We start from the raw sequence: 21,720 nt of genomic DNA on the forward strand, positions 1-21,720 counted from the left end.
ACCTTCAAACGGAAGAACGTGTTGCATGGATTATGGATATGGTGTTTAATGTTAATATTTATCGTTCCAGAGATTATAACTTTAATACGATCATTAATAATTTATTTCTTAAAGTCGTCTAAAGACCGCCTTTATTTGATATTCTTTTTGTGCTTTTTATGGAAATACTCCACGTATTTGGCTTAGTTTTACTTATGTATGTTGTGCTAACAAATCTAAATGTCGTCAAAGGCGTGAAGTTAAACTATTGTCCTTGTTTGGTCTCAGCATTGCTCAGTAATTTTACCTACTATTTTGTAAATTAATTTATAGAGCAATCAATAAAAGGTTTCATTTTACAGATTGATTATCAAAGACAACGAAATCCGAAAAGTTTAAAATGCATGTCAAAGTCGTAATGGATTTAATTGCCGTAGTGTCACAAATCACTGGTTGAACAAAGCAAGTGAATAAACTTGCAATCCCAATTTCAATATTTTGTATTTTTTGTGGTTACTGGGAAAATTATGCTACGAAAAAAACATTTGGTAGGTTATACTTGAAATTACGAGGATGTCTATGAAATATTTTCAAAATTATAACAAATTTGTTTTTGAATTTTTTAAATTTATGAAGTTTGCATTTCATATTAAAGACCGCGCGTATATACTCTTAAAGGCTGTAGAAAAATTATTTTAGTATTTCGTAGCCTAACACATACTTTATGCCTACGGTACCTACGGTACCTACTGTATTATATTATATTAATAACACATATTAATGTGCCTTTAATGAAACGTTTACGTTCGATTTGGAATGTCAGTTGTAAATTATAATACCTATATCTGTCTTATATATGCTCATTTAAATTTAGTGTGACTAATGACTGCTAGTTAGCTACTTATAGGTTATAGTATCTATCTTCATATAATTTCAAATAAATATAAAAGTGAATTTCACCTATAATGTGTGATATATCTGTACAGTGATTGATTGTATTATGTACAGTGTACATTTGCAATGTGCATTTTTTGTGATTATTAAAAGATAATGATAGTGCCAAGAAGTTACTTTTTCGCAAATAGTTGTTTAAATTAAGTTTAATATTTTTAATGTATTGTGTTAAAAAATAGTGTGGAGGAAAATGTTACAATAATAATAATATTGCAATAACGACAATAATAATATTAAAAACTAAAAAGTAATAATAATTGTTATAATGTAATGATTGCATAAAGAACACAGCAAAATTATAAATATTTATAATCATAAATCAGTCATAATGCTTTAATAAATAATGCGTTGAAACATATAATAAATTAAAGCATTACCTAAACATCGGGCAATATGATATATTTGCTTCAGCTTAAAATGTCAGAGAAAAACTCCCCACTACATAATTATAAAGGTGCTATACAAGTACATAATATAAAGTACATATATAGTATATGCCATATGGTAATTAGTTCGCAGGTCGTATAAATCGTCTTATTACAAAATGTTACATTATGTTATAAATTCATCAGTATTAAAAAAAATATTTCAATGGTATTGAAATCCTATACCGGTTGACAGTTGTTAAACCACCGCTTAATCCTACAGATGAAATGCTCTCTATTACTATATACGCGCGGCATATAATAAGACCATTAATAATCTACGTACATCCAGTGTGGGCAGTCATATTCCAAACAAAAATTAAAAACTCTCTAAAATAAATTCCCAAGAATACCTTACCTGTCAAAACGCATAATAAGCCAATTCAAAAACTTCTAAGAAAAACTCAACAAAACTATCAATCCAAGACTACCACAAAACATCTTTTTACGACTTTTTTTTTTTAATGTTTTTAATTATTTATTAGCATTATTGTATATTTGTAAACTATAAAATTCGTCTTACTGTAAGAACATGAAATATGTTGAAAAAACACAATAAAAAAAATAACAAAACCAAAAAATGTAGTTATAACTTAATAATTTGAGTTGAATCTAAATAATACATTTATCTGATAATCCTCCACTCTGTACACTTCATTTAAATGAAAGTAACCTAACTTGTGATTCACTCCATATTTTATGTATTTGCCTGCTTTATAGCCTACGCCTAGTTTTAATAAATTTCCTTGAAAATTTAAATATTTCTTTCAACCTTCCTCTATTTTCAACATACAAAATCTGAATCTGCTATAAAAAAAAACTTGATTACTTTTATTTTGGAAGCTGATTATTATTATTATTATTATTTATACCGATTATTTTTATTATATATTAAATATTATTATATTATAATTGCTGAGGTATCATAGTTGTTTACTATAATTAGCTATTAAAAATAAAAATAAAATATATAATTAATATATCTCCTTAATATGCAATAATAGTTGCAAAACTTTACACAAAAACCTATATTCACACTATATACTTATGTAAAAACATACACAATAAACGTATTTCAATTTTGTTTTTATTTAATGCATAACAGCTAACTATCTATATTCTATACTATATATAAATATTAAATATATATGTATATATATATAATATATATATCATATTTATTACCTTTGACGAATATACATGAAATAATTACATTTATTATTTTGATTAATATTATATTACTCATATAGATATATATATAATGTATTATTTACATATAGGTAATATCATTAACATAGAAATATAGGTGAAAATATGTACATATTTACTTTACACGAATGATGAATATAAATTGAAAATAGAAATGTTTAAATTAAAGAATAGCACAATTCGACATCGAGAAAATAACAAAACTATAATGATAAATAATTATTACTAGATTTTTATTTTTATATCTAATTTTATTGCAATATGCTTACAAATTATATACATTTATTACATAAATAGTATATTTAGATTATAAGTTTAATTTTATAAATAAATAAATTAACTCAATGGTAAATTGTACCTGCTTACAACAACTCATAAATATGAATAATTTATAATAACATTAAATAGATTTAAATTTAATAGCTCAATGTGTGCATAATATAACATTATCAACTCTATTATTACTATCACGTCATTACTTTGTCGATCCATGGTACGAAACGCTGTACATTGGTGTACACTCCAGGTAAATGTTCACGACCGCAACCGATTCCCCAGGAGACCAATCCGATTAGAGTTTTCCGTCCATCCAGCATCGTTGTCAGCGGACCACCAGAATCGCCCTAAATAGTGATAATTATTTGATTATGAATTATATTATATACTATAACGTAAATTGAAACAATAATGATGTTTTCAGACATAAACGCATTATATAAAAAATGTAGTTACGTATATTATAATTTATAATAATTATCTTATAGGTATAGGTATGTAATATATTAACTGGATTTTCCTATGCAGACTAAGATATTTCTTCCTTTTTTTATTTTATCTATACATATGATACAATTTTTTGTGAGTAAAAAGTTTTAGAACTTAATTGAAGATTCCTTATAATTTTTTACAGAAACTAAAAAAATTTTTTTTTACTTAAGTTACGTACATTTTTTTATGATGAATTGTTATTTTTACGTGATTGGATACGCAAGCATAATTTTTTTTTTTATATTAATATTTTAAATTTAAATGATATTGGGTGATTATAATTATTATTTATCATATACTTAAGTATATATAGAAGTGTACATTTTTATTCTGCTGTATTCTAGTAGGTGTTGAATATATTTTGTCATTGAGTAAGTTACTGTAATAGATGTGTTACATTTCAATGAGTGTAAAAATGTACTATGAGTCATTTTATAATGTATAATTATTAATTACTCAACATCCATCCACCCACAAAACTACCAAATATTATATGTGTTACTTAAGCAATACGTGGACCATAGGATAAAATCACTTTCACGTGTTTTTGCTTGAATATAATAATAAAAGTAAGTATTTTATATTTTGAAGATATACATCAGTCATCACCCCATATTTTAGTGTAACTATAGCCTTAACATCAGCTGCGAAGGCGGGAGGACAATTTAGACTAATTCTTAACAAATTTATCAGACAACTATTATTGAGTTTGAAATGACGCCTTCAAACAATTGTACACATACCTGACAACTGTCTCGACCGCCTTCTTTGTAACCCGCACACAGGAACACATCATGAATCGTTTCTCTTCGACCAGCCGCTCGGAACCACCTTTGGCACCTTTCATTCGGTATCACCTCGACTTGCACTTCTTGTAAAACCGTAGGAACTGTTGCAACTCCTGTGTTTGAAAATTGAGTTGAGTTAAATATTAAATAGTGTTATTGTATATAATATATACTATAATCTATAGAAATATATATATACTTGGACATATTACCTATCATATTAAATATTTTTAGGAAATTTTTATTTTAATACATAATATATTCTCATTAAAAAATGTTCAAGTATTTTTACTCGAAATGTTTGAATAATCTATTGACCAGATTTAAAATTATTATTATGATTCTACCATTTTTAACTGTCCAATATAGAAAGATATGTTTTTCAATTTAAAATTCATGTTTGAGAAACAACATTTTTTTAAAGAATATGATATTAGTTTACAGAATGTTTTTATCTTAGCATTACATAACATTATTTGTATTTTGTATTTTCAAATAATTTAATTCTACTCGGTATTCGGTAACTAAGTATTACTATATAATAAATACTTGTTGTAAATTATAATACACCTGATAAAAAAAAAAGTTTGGAACTCAGGTAATTATAATGACTTAAGTGTTTTCAAGATGTGAAGTGTTCGTGAATAAAAATTAATTTTATTAGATTTAAGTTTGAAAATTAAGCTGAGTAGAATTTATAAAAATGTCTAATGTTAAATCTGAAAATATTAATACCTTTCTTTTCAAGATTTCTGTTTTTGATAGATATGGTAAAATAAATACATATTACAGTGATTCAATTGTTTAGTACTTTGCTAGTCAGGTACATATTTGTTAATTTCTTGTTTAGTTTAACAATGCCATTAAATAAACAGATTATTGAAAATATACTAACCATGTCGAGTACGACCCCAACCAGCTACTGTCGCTGTCTTACCAACCAATTTGGCTGCTGAGCTTGGCAAACACACTGGAATAATGTGTTGTTTATATGTTACGTCATGATCAATTTTAACTAATGCGACGTCATTACGAAAATCAGTAGGACTGTACTGTGGATGTACCTGTAATTAACAATATTAAATAATTAATTTTGATTTATATTAATTATCATAAAGTTTACTAGTAATAGTGGTAATTTTATTTATGTGAATTAACAGATTTATTTTAAGCTTATTAACCCTACACCATATAGAGATTATAACATATAATTAGACCTATAACAGTAGGTAAACGTGAAAAACTATCTACTACCTACTATGATTTATAACAAGAGCGTACCTATATTCAAGATTTTTGCTATTTGGCGCTATTTTTTTAGTCGTTATTCAAACCTTATACACTATTATTAATTTTTAACAAATAATTATTTTCTCATTATTCACATGGTGTATTATACACTGTGGTACTATACACCTATATTAATATACTTATGTTGATAATTAATTTTATAAAAATAATTTGGTTCTATACAATTAATAATAATCAAATAGTATAAAATATGTATTAAAATACACTAAATAATAAGGTAATCATAAAACAATATATTATACTAGTTAGTTATCATTTCTTACTTCTTTCCGCTCCACATTGAATTCTTCATGTGCATACTTTTCTGATTGATCTCGTACATCCCATTCACCGAGCCGTACTTTTAAATTATTATTCGCCGTGCTTTTTAATATAGTAAAAATGTTTAAATTAATATAAATAAATGAACAAATGAACATGTTGTATTATATTATAAAATATTAAGTGAATTATTGTCGTAAACGCACACGTAAAGTTTATTTTCAGGTAAAGCCATTTAATGCAAAATCGGAACTCTAAAATAACCGTGATTATTTATAATAATAAAACGAGGAGTCTGCTTGTAAGTTGGCAGGTTAAATACCTATTTCATTACCCAGTACTGATACTTTTAATACATCATAAAGTTATTCCAAAATAAAGCTGTAATATGAAAAGCTTTATAGTTTTATTTATAGCAAGGCGTCAATTCCTATCATTAATTAAAATATTTTTTTTTTTAAATTAAAAGAGTACTTCGTAATTACATAAAATATGAATTTATTTATTCTTATGGCGTAACATCAAAACAACTAAAACAAGATGTATGTCATGTTTGACTCATCAACCACCCTTATTTACCCCGCGAGCACGTCAATGAAAACTTTATTATACTTACGTGGCAACACAATGTGCAGCAGTAACTACCCATCGATTACTCAGAAGAGCACCTCCACATGACAATTTTTTTGATAAAAACCCTGACTTGATGATAGCGGCCTAAAAAAATAAACATATATTTTTTTTATTTTTTATTTTTGGTTCAATTCTAATAATAATATAAATATTTATATTTACCTGCCACGGATGTGTACCAAAGTTTGATCCATGTCCACCCACGATTCTATGGCTTCTTGCATATAATTCTCCACAACCTATTAAAATCAAATATGTATATTCCATGTTTATATAGGTATTTATAACAGAAATGTATAGATTTTATACAAGAATAAGACCCATGTAGAAACGTGAAGTACAAATTTAAATAATATAAGTATATAATATAACATTTCAAATAAAAAAAAGCATTAAAAATGAAGTTTTATGTTTATATTTTGATTTTTGATTCATCGTAAATAATTTGATTATTATTTTTTATAATATTTATACACATAATAATAATTTATAATATGGCCTATAAACTAACCATATTGGTAATTAATTTTATTTTATAAAAATATCTACTACAAAGAAAAGAATAAGATATCAAGCTTGAAAATAAAAAATTGTGTCTCCATATAAATATATCTAACTAATTATTTCATATTTGTATGATAAATATTCATAGTAAACACAAATATTCATAACCAATATTAAATGTAGGTTATCTGATAGTTAATAATATGTGTTTTTAATATTAATTAACAAACGATTAATTTATAGATTATACGACTAGAAAAAAAAACATAATCACAAATGTATAGTTATATTATTATTTTACCTATTTTAAATCTAAATAATTGTTTTTTTTAATTTGTATTCTTCCATACATTTAATATTACTATAATAATGTTAGTATACGTATTAATTATCTTCAATTTATACTTTCGATTACAATTTAAAAACACATTCATCGCTCCGTTAAGAATCTAAAATCACTCAACCTATAACAAAAGTGATATTAGTAACTTAAGCTCAATTTATTTTTTTAAACTATCTAAACTATTTATTTGTTAAAAGTCAGGACTTCGAAATAGTAATACAATAAGTCAATAAATAAATTTGATCGCATAGAAAATAATAATTGGCTAAATAGAACAAGGAAAGCCTATCATTGATGGGTTACACCCCCATATAGCTCCAAGTTAAATACATTGAGTATTTAATAAATTAAATTTGATATTTACATAAGTTTTTGTTTTAAAAGTTTTATTTATAAAATTTCCCTTGACACAGTCATCTAAACTTATTGTTAATACGAAATTAAAAGTTTTCAACTTTTGGAAAACAATTAACAATATAAAATACAAGGTATAAAATATCTTGTAATAATAATTGTATATAATACAAAATATAAAAATCAGATTATCTCGCTCTTAGAAAAATTATTTCAAATCAACGTTCAAATTTCAATGTAAAAATTATACTCTTACTACATATGACCAAACGATAGCTTCAAGAAACTTTAAGAGCACGTACTCAGAAGAAAACTCTAGAGTCAATTCTTTTATAAAGTTAAAATCTATAATAGTATGAATTAAAAAAAAAATTAAGTATGAAAGTGATGATTTATACAATATAGTTAGTTTCTACAGCTAGATATATGTATATAAAAGTACATAATCAATGTTATATCATGTTATTTAATGGAATTAATCAGTTATGTATTAAAAATTTAAAGTCCACACAAGTAGAATAAAAAAGGGGACTCAAACACCAATCCCACTGAACGGGTTGCAGCAGTGATTATAGGATAGGGAATAGCGAATAGGGATAGTGAATGAGGATTGGGATATGAGATATGGGATAGTGAATGAGGATTGGGATATGAGATATGGGATAGTGATAGGGATAAGGATAGGGATAGGGGGATAGGTGTTTGAATCCCCTTTTTTATTCTACTCACACACATACTTAAAAGAAAATATCTGTGTCAAAACTTAAATTTGAATTCAATAGTCATATATAGCGTATGTAAAAACGATTCTAAACGGAGTTGATGTAACAGCCATTATTTCAAATTTATTATTATCACTATTAGTGATTCTTTTTCCCTAAATAATTTTCGATAGGTTGAACAAATTTTTCTTAAAATCATCAAAAATAAATAAAATGTATCATATACCATCCCTATTTATTTTTATAAAAAATTATAAGTTTTAATTATGATAGAAATCAATATACCGACATGCCATAGAAAAGTGTAAGCAGTTGTGTCATATAAATAAGTCAGACATTAAATCCGTACCTATATATTTTAAAGAAATATATATGTATAAATTAGTCTAAATAATTTTAAAATGTCATTGTTTACAAAGAACGATAATTTAAATTATAGCGCGTCACATCCTTTCTCTCATTGATAATAACCACCTTCTCGGACAAAAACCTGGAACCAGTAAAATTAGACCTACGCTTAACTATAACTCACCACGTAGATCTCGAATTTCATTTGGTTAAAATGTTCAAAACTGAAGAACCATGAATCCTCAACCTCAAATGCATCCTACAAACACAGTAATCTAATTTCACAAACTCTACAAATGCAATATAATAGATAATCAGACTATTTTAAGTATGATTATTTGAATGAAAAAATAATTTCACATACGATTACTATCTCGAACGATACACTGGGCAATAATAAATCTATCAATAATTACGCAATCTTCAATTATTCATCATAGCCCATGAAAATTATTAAAAACACCATTCAGTCTTGGTCCCACACCACTTTCCATACTGCCACAAAAACAAATATGACGTTGATCAGTAACATTTCGAAACCAACTTCGAGGAAATGTCGGTAATAATTATCATTGAACTTATTGATTCATTATTAAGTTAGTATTAATTATATTTTTTAACAGGTTGACATATTTATGTCAACCTGTTAAAAAATATTAAATTCTTTAATATCAATCGTATTCTAAGTATTCTAACAATTACTATGTAAATTTATTAGTTTTAATTATTATCAACGTCATTGCTCATTAGAATATATTTTTTCTACCTATACACTTTTAATTAATCTTTGATTTTATATTTTTACATATTAATATTTCACATTTCAAAAATATCTCATTTTTTCACTATTTAATTTGTTCCACCTTACTGGTCTAAAATTTAAAATGTAATTATTTGTTATAATTTAATCAATCAATATGTATTTTTTTTTTCATATAAAATATGTTAAAATATGTAAAACTAAATTGTTGAAATAGTTTTTTTACTAAAAAAAAAAAATAAGAGAATTACTGAAATTTTTCAAGTTACTACAGTTAATAGTTTTTAATTATGACAAAATAACAAAGAACGTTATTTTACGTTTTTATAAATGCCAATTTCATACATATTCTAACTTCAAATGAACATAAAAAAAATAAAGTGGTTCACTAAATGTTTTTATTATTCCAGTGTGTACAACTTAATCTTATATTATATTTTCAAACTTAGTCTGCTAAAGGTATTAAAATTAAAAATGTTATGCATTTTTAAAAACAAAATCATTTGTTAATTTTGATGATAGTGACGAATTGATATTTGTAATTGAACTTAAGCGAGTAAAAAAAAATGTTGACTGCGTTCTTTAATATATTTCTAATTTTATAAGAATATCTTACGGGAAACCTTTTGTTACATTTTTAAGATTTTTGATTCATTAAAATATGCGTCAATCTTTATAAAAAAAAAAAACTAAAAACGTTGACAAATTTAAATATTTATAAAGAGCTCAGAAAGATCCAAAATGTTTTAAAAACGTTAACATGAAGTTTGTAGAAAATGTTACTATAAATATTTAGTAAAATCTCAAGTCTATATTATTGTTTTTTAAATTACAACAAACAATACAAAGTCGATTTTATCAAAAACTGGTGATTTAAAAATTATCCGTTCTTCCGTAATTTTTTACTTGTGTTAGAAATTCTTTACTTTTGACCAACTAGATTGAATTTATTAAAAAAAACCACCTTCAGAGTTGAATATTTAAATGTTTTACTGCTCAAAAAGTTTATGATGGACACAGAAATAAGTACACTTGTAAAACTAATATAATAGTTGCTACGACCAAAAGTTAAAATTTAGTGTATTTTGAATGAATAAGTACATTTAAAATAAAAATAATTAAATAACAGATAACAAATAATACGATTCGGAATAATTAGTTTGTTTTAATAAAACTATTGAAAAACGCATACTATGTATCAATAAAGAGAGAGGTTCATCCAAGAAGTACTTGAAAAATATATAATAAACTGTAGTTAGAACTCTATATAGGTAGTGGTCTATTTTTTTTTATAATACTAAATACAAAGTAATTTAAACATCCACATCACGGCATTACCTAGGTCTTACAGATACGTACAACATGCCAAATTTACGTTCAGCTTAACCAAGTTTGTGTTATTAGTTTTAATATTATAATGAATTGATCTTTTATCAAACTTAATAACATTATCTTTATTTTTACTTTGAATTTTTACAGTTTATGCTTTAAGTCATATGCAAGTTATGAGTGTAAAATATTGCAATTTAAAAAATACTTAAAACTCGTAAAACCATAAAAAAACATTAACATACAAAAATAGAAAATATATTATTAACTTTAACTTTTTTTTTTTTATATAATACTAAGTCAATTATTGTAGGTACTATTAAAGCTAACATTTAACAACAAAAAATAAATCTTTTAAGAAGATTTCGTTGCACCATTTTTTTCTCTGGTCCGAGTGAAACAGTTAAGAACATTATCTGTGTTTGAATGTGGTTTTTTGACCGGATATTTTGACTTTTAAGCAAGTAAAATATTACAATTTTGCTCATAACTTTAAAAAATTAAAATATCGTAAATAAAATAACCTTATATTCTTACTTTTGGGCCTAATAATAGATAAATTCATTCTACTATTAAAGCTGATAACACAAAATTAATTTTAATAAACGCAAATTTGCTATATTTTACATTTTTAAGACAGCAGAGACAATGCATTATAGTTTGTAAAATGTATTATGTATTTAAATAAAAAGAGTGAACAGTGAACCTTAGAGTTTTTATTAAAGAGTGTACAACACGCGAAATTATAAAAAATAGAATTTGCCTTAGTCCAATTAATTCAAAAATAAACTTTAAGATCCACCTGAAGTGTAGTTATATTTAATTGGACTTTGATATGATCGAAAGATATTATTAATATATTTTGAATCCCAAAAAGTAGATAAATATGTGTATAATATACATACACTCTCCCATAAAATAAATTATTATAAACGTTATATTAATTTTGATTAAAAAAAAAATAATAATTATAATATATTGTTGGGCAAAAACGACATATTATAATTATTTAATGGGTGTTTACATTTTCCTATCATCCAATAATTCATTAGAACAATCTCCCGGATGTACCTCTTAATACAGAAGATGAAGATACTTTTTGAAAACTAATAGTAGATTAGAAATGTAAAAAACAATTATGTGATTCAGATGATATAAAAAAAACATGTAATTACTTAGGTACACATTTCTAACATGACGATATACCAAAGCTATTAAATTAAAATTACATATATACGGAATTTCGAAAGCATAATTGTCGCTAAAGTATCAGATGTAGCTTAAGAATAAACATCTTATTTAGGTAAGTACAATAATTTCATAAAAACTATTGAATATAACGTGGTCATCATATTATAATTTTTTAATAATCATAATGTAGGATTATATAATTATGTATCATAATATATGTTATAGTATGTACAAAATATGTGTGTGAATCGACTTCAAATGGTTCGTTATCTATAGTATTTTATTGACCGTCGTAATGCACCTCATCGTAATAATATGTGTGTGCACCTGTTGCAGTGTAGTGCAATAATCATAAGACGTGCTGTAATAATCTATAAAGATACGTTTCGAGAACGAAAACTGTGTCGTGTAATTGTTATCGTGCGTTTGTGCATTTCTCCTTGCGGAATACAATGTTTATACAACGTGCGTTAAGATAAATTATAAAAACAACCCGATCGAAGGCTTTTGCATTCCCATCTCGTGAACATACAGTAAATAATCGGTGTACGCGCGTCTTCCAAACTGCAGGTGCTTTAATCTATTCCATACGGATAAGTGTAATAGTAGGTAGGTACATGTGAAGCGTGTGGCCGGAAGCTCGGCTTTATGCATAAACAGCGACTGTAGTTTACCGCGATATCCGGACGGCATGTAGTGCAACAGTTGACTCTGTTGCTGTTGCGGTTGCTGTTGCTGTTGCTGTTGCTGCTGTTGCTGTTGCTGTTGCAGCTGATCGTCGGCAACGATGCCGCTGCCGATTTGGGTGATGTGAGAGAACGGCGCCAGTTGCGGTGGTTTGTGCGTGGAATAAAACACGTTCCCGTGATCGGTGTGGAACATCATGTTTTGCGACGTGGGCGGTAAAGTCGTGCTGGTCGACGTGCTGCTAACCGCCCCGCCGTTGAGCTGCCAATGGCCGCCAACGCCACTCTGATGGTGCTGATAGTAATACGGGTGGTAATGCTGGTGCTCTTGTTGGTAATAGTACGATGGTTTGGCTGTCTGGTCGGCGACGAAAGACTGCGACGACGGACTTATGTCGTTGATGTAGTTGTCCACGTAACTCGGCACCGTCGCAGGTTGATGGTTATAATGGTTTTGTTGTTGCAGTTGCAGTTGCTGTTGCTGCAGCTGTTGATACTGATGTTGTTGGTGCATATACATGTTGTAGTGGTGTTGGAATTCGGGGTATTGCATCAGGAACTGTATGGCTTAATACAAGAGGAAACGGATATGACAACATATAACGCAATAACTAAAATATTTCGGGAGCATACCGTTTCCCATACATTTGCATATAGGCTTATGAAACTGAGTAAACATTTCATATGTGGTAGGTACCTATATACCTATCATTAAAATATTAAATAGACTCAAGAGTGGAGGCACAGTGAAAAAATACGTATCGTTAATACACTGCAAGGATGATGATCCTTATTAGATATAAACTATATATAATAAACTATATTTTATACACCTGTTGTATACCTACTTAGATAGTAATGATATCATGTTTGTTCCAAAATTAAAAAAGAAAATATGTTACAAACATGATTCACAAATAAATAATATCATAATATATATGTTGAGGTTTTACTCAGCAACCACTGTAAATATAGGTAGGTACGTAATAATTAGGTGTACAAACGTATTCACTATTCGCGTATCGTCATAATACAAAACGCACGTATTGATAAGCATGTGTGTCACAGAATTAAAATAATTAAACACACGCGTACATATATAATATAAATGTCTACACGGCTAAACAAGCAAACATAATAATATATGCATGACGATGAGAGGATAGCGCAGTCTCGACGTTATTATATTGTGGTAGAAATGGTCTCAAAGTTGAAATAAAAATTAAATAAAATCTACACTCTCCCGTTGTCCTTCACCGTCATTTTAATATAATATATATATTGTACACCGTGATTTTAATAAATACGAGAACCGTGACAATATTATAATAATAGCGACCATAAAAAGTTTTGCTCTGATTATAATACCAGACGAGAGAAATTAATGCGTTTATTATTATTATTATTATTTATATAGTGAACTGTGCCGTCGCACATCCAGTGTGCGCGTAACGACGTGTCGCTTTAATAATAACAAGTAATAACATAAATATGAGCATCGCGTGAAACTCTACAAGTGAATATTGTGCAATGCAACCATTATTCTTATTCTTATTCTTATTATTATTATTTTGAACCGTTTATTTAGATATATTTTAACAAACGCACGTTCTGGAATGAGACGTTAAAGAATGAAAATAAAAATAACATAGTAAAATATAAAAACTCACTGGCATTTTCTATTGTTCCCACCGAATTCGACGCTGCCGTCACGGACGATGACGACGATGATGACGACGACGAAGAAGATCCGGATGTCTGGATTTTGTCTCTGGACACGCAACAGCTCCATATCATACCACCGCTGCACAAGTCCACTGGTTTGCCACCCTCGAGCACGCACGAAATACTAAGCCCGCAATCGAATTTGTTACTGTTGTACCAGCAAGTCTGAGGTATCACTGTATACGGTGAAAAAAAATATTTTTTAAAAAAAACCTTGACATGCGTATATGTATAGACATCATTCGTATTGGATCAGCCGAAATAATATATTATAATGTATTATATCATATTATATCATTATCATTGTTGTTCAACAATGATAAAATATATAATATTGCAATTTACTACGTGGCAACATTACATATTGTATTATGTACGGACTATGAGCATATCTAATAAGCTAGCTATAATCAGAAATGTTATACCATCGCACGTGTTTGACCAAAATTATTTTGTACTTATTTTTACCTTAGATAGTTAGGTGTCATCGATAATCATAATAAAAATAAAAATACATTTTTTCTAAAAATGTAAACTCAAATTAAAATTTAAACGCACGTATTACTTAAATATTTCTTTGTCAATAAGAATTTTGTTAATATAATAATACGACATATTTTAATTTTAAAATGCGTACCTACACATAATATATAAAAACATGAAATCAAATAGACAGCGACGGATTTACTAATTTTATCAAGACTAATGCAGTAATACCCAACTACAATAGGTTAATCCAGATACTGCAAATCGACCGTCATTAATATCAATCATTCAATTGTCAATATCAATAAGTTGAATAAGTTTTTTTTATGCGCAAATTGTTTTATAGATATAGAATACCCACTACGCACACTTGTATGTTTTCAACGAAATCTTAAGTGTATATGGCACAGAGAGGCTACACTATATTAATATGTAGGGAAATTGAGAACACCGGTAATTATAATGTTACCGTTTTATAGGTAGGTACCTGGTACCTATATTTTAATTTTTTTTTTTCGTTATTTTAGGATTAGAAAAACGAGAAAACGAAAACACACGTTTTGTAAGAAAGCGTTTTCGACGAAATCATAAAATTCATTATTTTTTTAATGAAAATAATAATAATATTATAGTCATTAGATCCATATAATATATTTTATGGTAGTCATAAAACATGCGCATATTTGATCATAACATATAGATTTTTTACAGCATAAAATGATTTTAAATTGATTTTTTTTTTTTAATTTATCGCTTTAAGTTCTGTAATTCTATTGTATTTCTGTAAAATAATCTTACATGAAAATATTCTACAAATATCGTTTGCTTCTCGTCGTATAATATACGATTATAATAAGTGACTATAACCTACACAACACGGAAAAAATATGAAGTTTTATTTTATATGCATATTTAATTTATGCAAAAACTTTGTTTACAACGCGCACATCCGTAATATTATAATGAATAAAGAAATAATGTAGGTAAGTACCTAATCAATATTATAATGTAATATAATATTAACGTATTAAAGTGGAATACATTTTGAATGCCGCAGTGATTATTCGAAAACGACTAATTTGTGTTTTTGACGGGGAAAGGTTTCTATATTGATGACATTCCATAAATTTACTTTTACATTTCGATTATTTAAATTCTGTAAAAGTAAAACGTGTTGAGAAAATAGTAGTAATAATAATAATTATTATGTACCAAACAATTTCATACAACCCACTATTATTAATTTTTTTATTTTTAGAAATGCGTATAATCGAATATCAGTTTATACTATCTTTTAACGTATCTACACATTTCAAATTGATTTTTATATCCGTATTCAGCTATCAGATGTAAGTAACGAGAGTATAATTATTATAGTCACTAATTACCTATATAATATGAACAGTTATAATGAATGAATAACTTTTTATCTGCATTTTAAAAAAAATAGGAAACTATAATATTATGGAGACGATCACAAGAAAATAAAAACATGTTTAATCCTAGATTTTAATAGACGTTACCATAAAATTAGTGACTAAACTTAGCGATGTAAATATGGTTTGTATTTAAGCAACTCAAATTAAATATAATAATATATATAAACATTTTCATCTCAGAAATATTACAAAAATACTAGTTATTAAAATAGATAAGTTTTTGTTTTTTTTTAAAGTGTACCGAAAGTTTGAAATTAGAACAATAAAATAAATTATTGTCAGAGAAAAATAAGTATGTGTTGGTTTCTTTATTTTCAATAAACATAAACTAATTTAAATAAACAAAAGTATCGCGGTCATAAATATTTAAAACACAAATCATCAGTATGGGCTTGCGTAAATACTAAATGTCTACCTACACTACAGTAAATATTAAAATATTATTTTGTGTACAAAAATTAACAAAGTCACTGGCCGTGGCAAGTTTGCAGACGAGTATTATAGCAATTCAAGAAAGGAAAAACACCAGACGGCCGTGATGAAGAAAGTGAAACCACATCACGGTCATAGTGTTGCTTTCGTTTATACTACCTACCTATAGTATACAACTAATCGCGATGTGTATATTTTATTAATAATATTGTTATAGAAACGAGAATAGCGACACGTGCATTGATTTTTAAAATATTATATTATTATATTATACAAACAACAGATATTATTGTAATACGTCGCTAAAAAATTTACCGGGGCTTAACTAAATAATATAAATATCCCGGACACAAATGGCGAAATGATAATATTATTTCGTTTTCATTTTCGCTCGATGTTTAATAAAACAGTCATAAACAAATACCCAATAGTTTTTAGTTTTTACAACGTAATCAGTAATTACATAATCGGTAGTTTATTAATAAATCGAGTTCGTCAATATCATATTATTATATGTAGTTAGAAAGTTTTCGACCTTAAGTGTTCTAAAAAAATGTAAGCGAAATTTGCTCATTAAGACGCTAACAAAAATCAAAGTATGTCCTTAAATCAACAAAATATGACATTATACATACGTTTTAACGTATATACGTTACTTAAGTGATAAGCAATAATACACGGTATATTATTAACACAGTTAAAAAGGCACTGTTTATATTAACTATAATCGAGACCATTTAAAAATTATTTAGTAGCCTTTTTCATTATTTTATCGGATATTCGCCTATATATATAAAATCTACATTCGAGGATTGTTAACTATATATAAGAAATATAATATTATAATATTATAATATTGTAAAAATGGGTTGTAGTACGAAGAATGCGCCCCGAAGGTTGAATTTATTTCATTTAATCTCAGAGAAAGTTATCAAGGATGTAAATAAATACAATGGAATTATTCTAAACGGAAAACCCACGCAAGTATATAATATGACATGATCGCTATCAGGTAATTGAAGTAAGGAACACATCATGTCTAAGTATGTGTTATAGCGGAGCGAAATCGTTAAAATCATAATTAGCTGGAACGCGTACATTGTAATAATAATTTAAAATACAAACATTATTGTACATTTGTCGGTTGTTTTGGTAGAAAAAAAAACGATGTAAGTATATACGCATCATGATTATTACAACGTCGGTGCATCTAAAACAATTGTAGTGTACTGCGTACATAATATCACGAATAGGTATTAGGGGATATGCACGACAAGACGTCGTTGTACCTGTGCGTTGTTATTTTTTTAATAAACCTATACAATCAACTTTTCGTTCACTGCAGCCCCACTGAGTATAATATAGTTGATACGCAAATCGAAACGATAACGACGTTAACGAAAACGTCGCGTGTCGGACGATTAAAAGCCTAATCATCTGTTCGACGAACTATATATACCTATATAGTGTCTCGTACCTATTAGACCAAGGAAGAAATACACGACACCGATGATTTCTTTACAGAATCTAAGAACATAATATATAACGACTATAACGAAAACGACTAATCTCAGCAGCAGAACCGTGATTAATTACACCTGTATAATAGGTATACCGGCTATATTATACCTGTTGTGTATATATTTTTTTGTTTTCGATCGTTTTCATCGACGCAGTCGACCACCCGTTTACTCCCCCGGCCGACAACAAGAGTCGCGAGTATCGTTTTCTTCGATTGGTTTTATTTTTTTTCTTATCCTCTTTCTCTCTCTCTCTCTCTCTCTCTGTCTCTCTGTCTCTTCTTTCGTTCATCTTCCTCTAATCGCTCGGAAATGTCAACACACCGATCATGGCGTCGGCAATCGAGTTCCGCGACAGCTCCTCCGGATATTATACAAATACATTGCGTGATGGCAGTGCACCGAATCGTTTACCTATATATATATATCTTATAAGACCCGCGCATCTACACATTTTATAATGTTATGTATACGCACGATTTACCCAAATTTACGATGGGTGTTCGTAACAGTTGTTACGAGTGAAACGGACGGAAAACAGAAAAACATAAACCGACGACAACCGAAAAAACTTAAAAAAATAAAAGAAAAAAAACTAAAACCGTCATCGTTGGTGCGACACGAACGAACACGACAATAATAACATATAACAATAACGCGAGTGTAAAAAATAAAATTATTTACTAAAATATTATACACCTGTCCCGCGGAAGAGTACCTATAATATTATTATTTAATACGAATTAAAATGAAAAAGGTCCCGGAAATACGGGCGCGTCACACATACTTTTACCCAACATGTCCATGAGATCGTTCTGAAAGCCTTTGGAACCGGTGACGGTCGGCGGCGCGCCGTAGTAACCGCCTTTGCCGGCGGTAGTGTTGAAACCGGACTTTTGGCCGAGCACTTCGGCCAGCAGCACGGCGTTGCTTCCCACGGCGTCTGGCTGCTGCTGCTGCTGCAACGACTGCAGCGACGGCGGCGCGGTGGCGGACGCGGCCGCCGGAGACGTCTTGGTCGCGTAAGACAGCCGCTTCGAGTACCACTTGGACGCCGCGTCGGACGACGGTTGCTGATGGTGGTCGCCGTCCACCACCGAGTTGTGGTGCGGCGGCGGCTGGTGCACGACCACCTGCACCTCGGACAGCGACGACGCGGCGTCCGACCCGACGCCGACCACCGGCCACTGTTGCAGCTGCAGCTTGTCGTCGGCCGGCTCGCGCCGCTTGTCGTCCGTCTCGCCCGTGAACGCCACTTTGTCCTGGTGGTACTTGTGCGCGCCCGCGGACGCCCGTCGGCGGCTGCCGCCGATGATCCAACCGCCGCCCCCGTCGGTCGCCGACGAAGACGTGCCGTCGCTGACGTGATGGTACACCGTGCGACGGAGACCGTCGTACGCGTCCGACCTGTCGTCGTCGGCTCCTCCGCCCCCGCCGTCCGTATCGCGGGTTATCCGCTGACGTTGCCGACCGCCGGACCGGACGGCCGACGGCGCGTGATACGCGTCGGACGATTCGACGGCGGTGGACTCCGCGCGGCCGCCGGACGACGACGCGCCGCTGCAGTACAACTGCATCACTATGACACTGACGATTATGGAGTATGACCTCATGGCAACGCGCTCGTGATCAACGCTATAAGAACTATATATGTGTTTTATATGTTTTATATTGCAGCAATGTCCGCGTCGTCTGCTCGGGTGTGGCCGTAATATTATAGCGCACTATAACGTCGTCAAAACGATGATGACGGTGATGATGGTGATGATGATGATGGTCCGACGAAGTTGTTGATGCCGTGATGGTGTTTCGGTGGCGTTTCGGCGATACGACATTGACCCGTAAGGCCGCGGTGAAACACGACGATTACTATACAATCGCTGTTGTTGCGTAACATCCGACGATTATGATGATGATGACGATGATGCGGTGACAACGGCGATGACTGTGAAGACGATGACGAATGACGGTTTTGACGACGGCCGACGAATATCGGAGGAATGCGCGCCACGAATCTTATACACTCGAATGTCCGTCACTTTCTTCTTTCACCCGCGTGTGTGCGAAGTCGGCGCGTACGCGTGTGTGCGCGTGTGTGTGTATATGATACGGCGAATAGGGCTTGGCCCGAGCAAATAGTAATAATAATAATAATAATATAATAATAATAATTGTATTCGCGCGTATATCGCTCGAAAAACTATCACTTCGATAACAGGAGTAACAGCAGCAGTTTACCTTGGATTCCTGCGCGTATACACAATGTCACGGAACGAGCGTATCCACTTTCTTTCTGTACGCGCACCGCTCAGTCGTCGTTGTTGTTATATTTTTATTATTATTATTAGTAGTAGTAGTAGTAGGTAGCAGTAGTAGTAGTAGTAGTAGTATTATTATTATTATTATTAAATTTTCTATCTCACACGCGCCGCATACACGTTCACTTTCACTCGCGGTCACTGAGAGTAAAAGAACAAGTGAAAAAAAAAATAAATAAAAAATCCAACACTACCTAGTGAAGTGTAATAAAATTACGACAATAACAATATGATATCATTACATATTAGTATCGTTAATGTTAAAAGACGTACCTTCCACACGTGGTAACTTCGAAAAAATAGATTTAATGTCAAAATTAAACGAAAACTGATTTTTACAATTGAAATCTAAACCTTACGCGGTAATTTTCGATCGCACTGAAAATATATATTTTAATAAACGACTAGCCGTCTAGAAAAAAATGGTATACAGTAACTTTTGACTTACCACGTCTCGAGTCGTATTTAATGTATTATCGATGATTGTGAAAAAAAACCAATAACACGCAGTTATAATTCTATTATTATTATTATTATTATTATTGTAATAGTTAAATAAAAGCAGATTTCAATAGAGTATAATATATAGATATAGATATATACGTAGATGAGAAATTTTCTTTATAAAAAAAAAATATGATAACAAAAGAAGCAAGCGAGAAAATTGTCCTTTTGTATAACTTAATACGATGATATATAGTGACAGATTAAACGGCAGATCACATTGGTGGTTATTTTTTTTTTACATTTTTATCATCACGACTATCAATACACCACAGATAAATAACGAAGTATTCTTTCTTCTCCGAAACAATATTAACAATAAAGACAAATATTAAGAAAGTAAACCGACTGAGAGCCGCAGCAGCACACAAAAGACTAGTTGCTACAAAACGTAGCGACCACCATCATCATATTCAAGTGTCTCCGCCTAACCGCTCTTTTACCGCGAACTTTCTCTTAATCGGTTTGCTGTTATTCAGTGTATACTTGATGTTAAACCCCTCCACGATTAAAAATGGGAATCGCACTCTTTCAAACGCCGTACTGTGCTTTTACTATATTGTTGCATACGATTCTTAGACATGTATAATGTATAGGTATTCGTATATCGTATACTATGTTATAGGGATATTAATATATTTTCAAAATACTAATTAATTAAATAGATAACACCATTGTAGTCAAACCTATATAATAAATTCATGCACATTTTACGTGACTAAAAATCCAAA

At 29.8% G+C, this 21,720-nt stretch overlaps 1 protein-coding gene across 4 annotated transcripts; it reads right to left on the reverse strand.

Moving 5' to 3' along the window:
• Window positions 1-2,661: 2,661 nt before the first annotated feature.
• Window positions 2,662-21,372, reverse strand: LOC132924473 (serine proteinase stubble-like). Of its 4 annotated transcripts, XM_060988815.1 has the most exons (11): window positions 20,934-21,372; window positions 20,759-20,863; window positions 18,955-20,626; window positions 14,236-14,466; window positions 12,554-13,132; window positions 6,491-6,567; window positions 6,312-6,412; window positions 5,698-5,797; window positions 5,019-5,187; window positions 4,079-4,236; window positions 2,662-3,190 (listed from the first exon to the last, which is right to left on the reverse strand). In XM_060988815.1, the coding sequence occupies exons 3-11, from the start codon at window positions 19,778-19,780 to the stop codon at window positions 3,035-3,037; spliced, it is 2,397 nt and encodes a 798-aa protein (XP_060844798.1). In that variant the 5' UTR covers window positions 19,781-20,626; window positions 20,759-20,863; window positions 20,934-21,372; the 3' UTR covers window positions 2,662-3,034. The 4 variants fall into 4 exon arrangements, with proteins under 4 accessions (XP_060844798.1, XP_060844795.1, XP_060844797.1 ...); XM_060988812.1 differs by having other exon boundaries at window positions 18,955-20,863; XM_060988814.1 differs by having other exon boundaries at window positions 20,759-21,372.
• Window positions 21,373-21,720: the final 348 nt, after the last annotated feature.

Source organism: Rhopalosiphum padi, chromosome 3, assembly GCF_020882245.1.
Source record: "Rhopalosiphum padi isolate XX-2018 chromosome 3, ASM2088224v1, whole genome shotgun sequence".
In the NCBI taxonomy this organism is placed as follows: domain Eukaryota; kingdom Metazoa; phylum Arthropoda; class Insecta; order Hemiptera; family Aphididae; genus Rhopalosiphum; species Rhopalosiphum padi.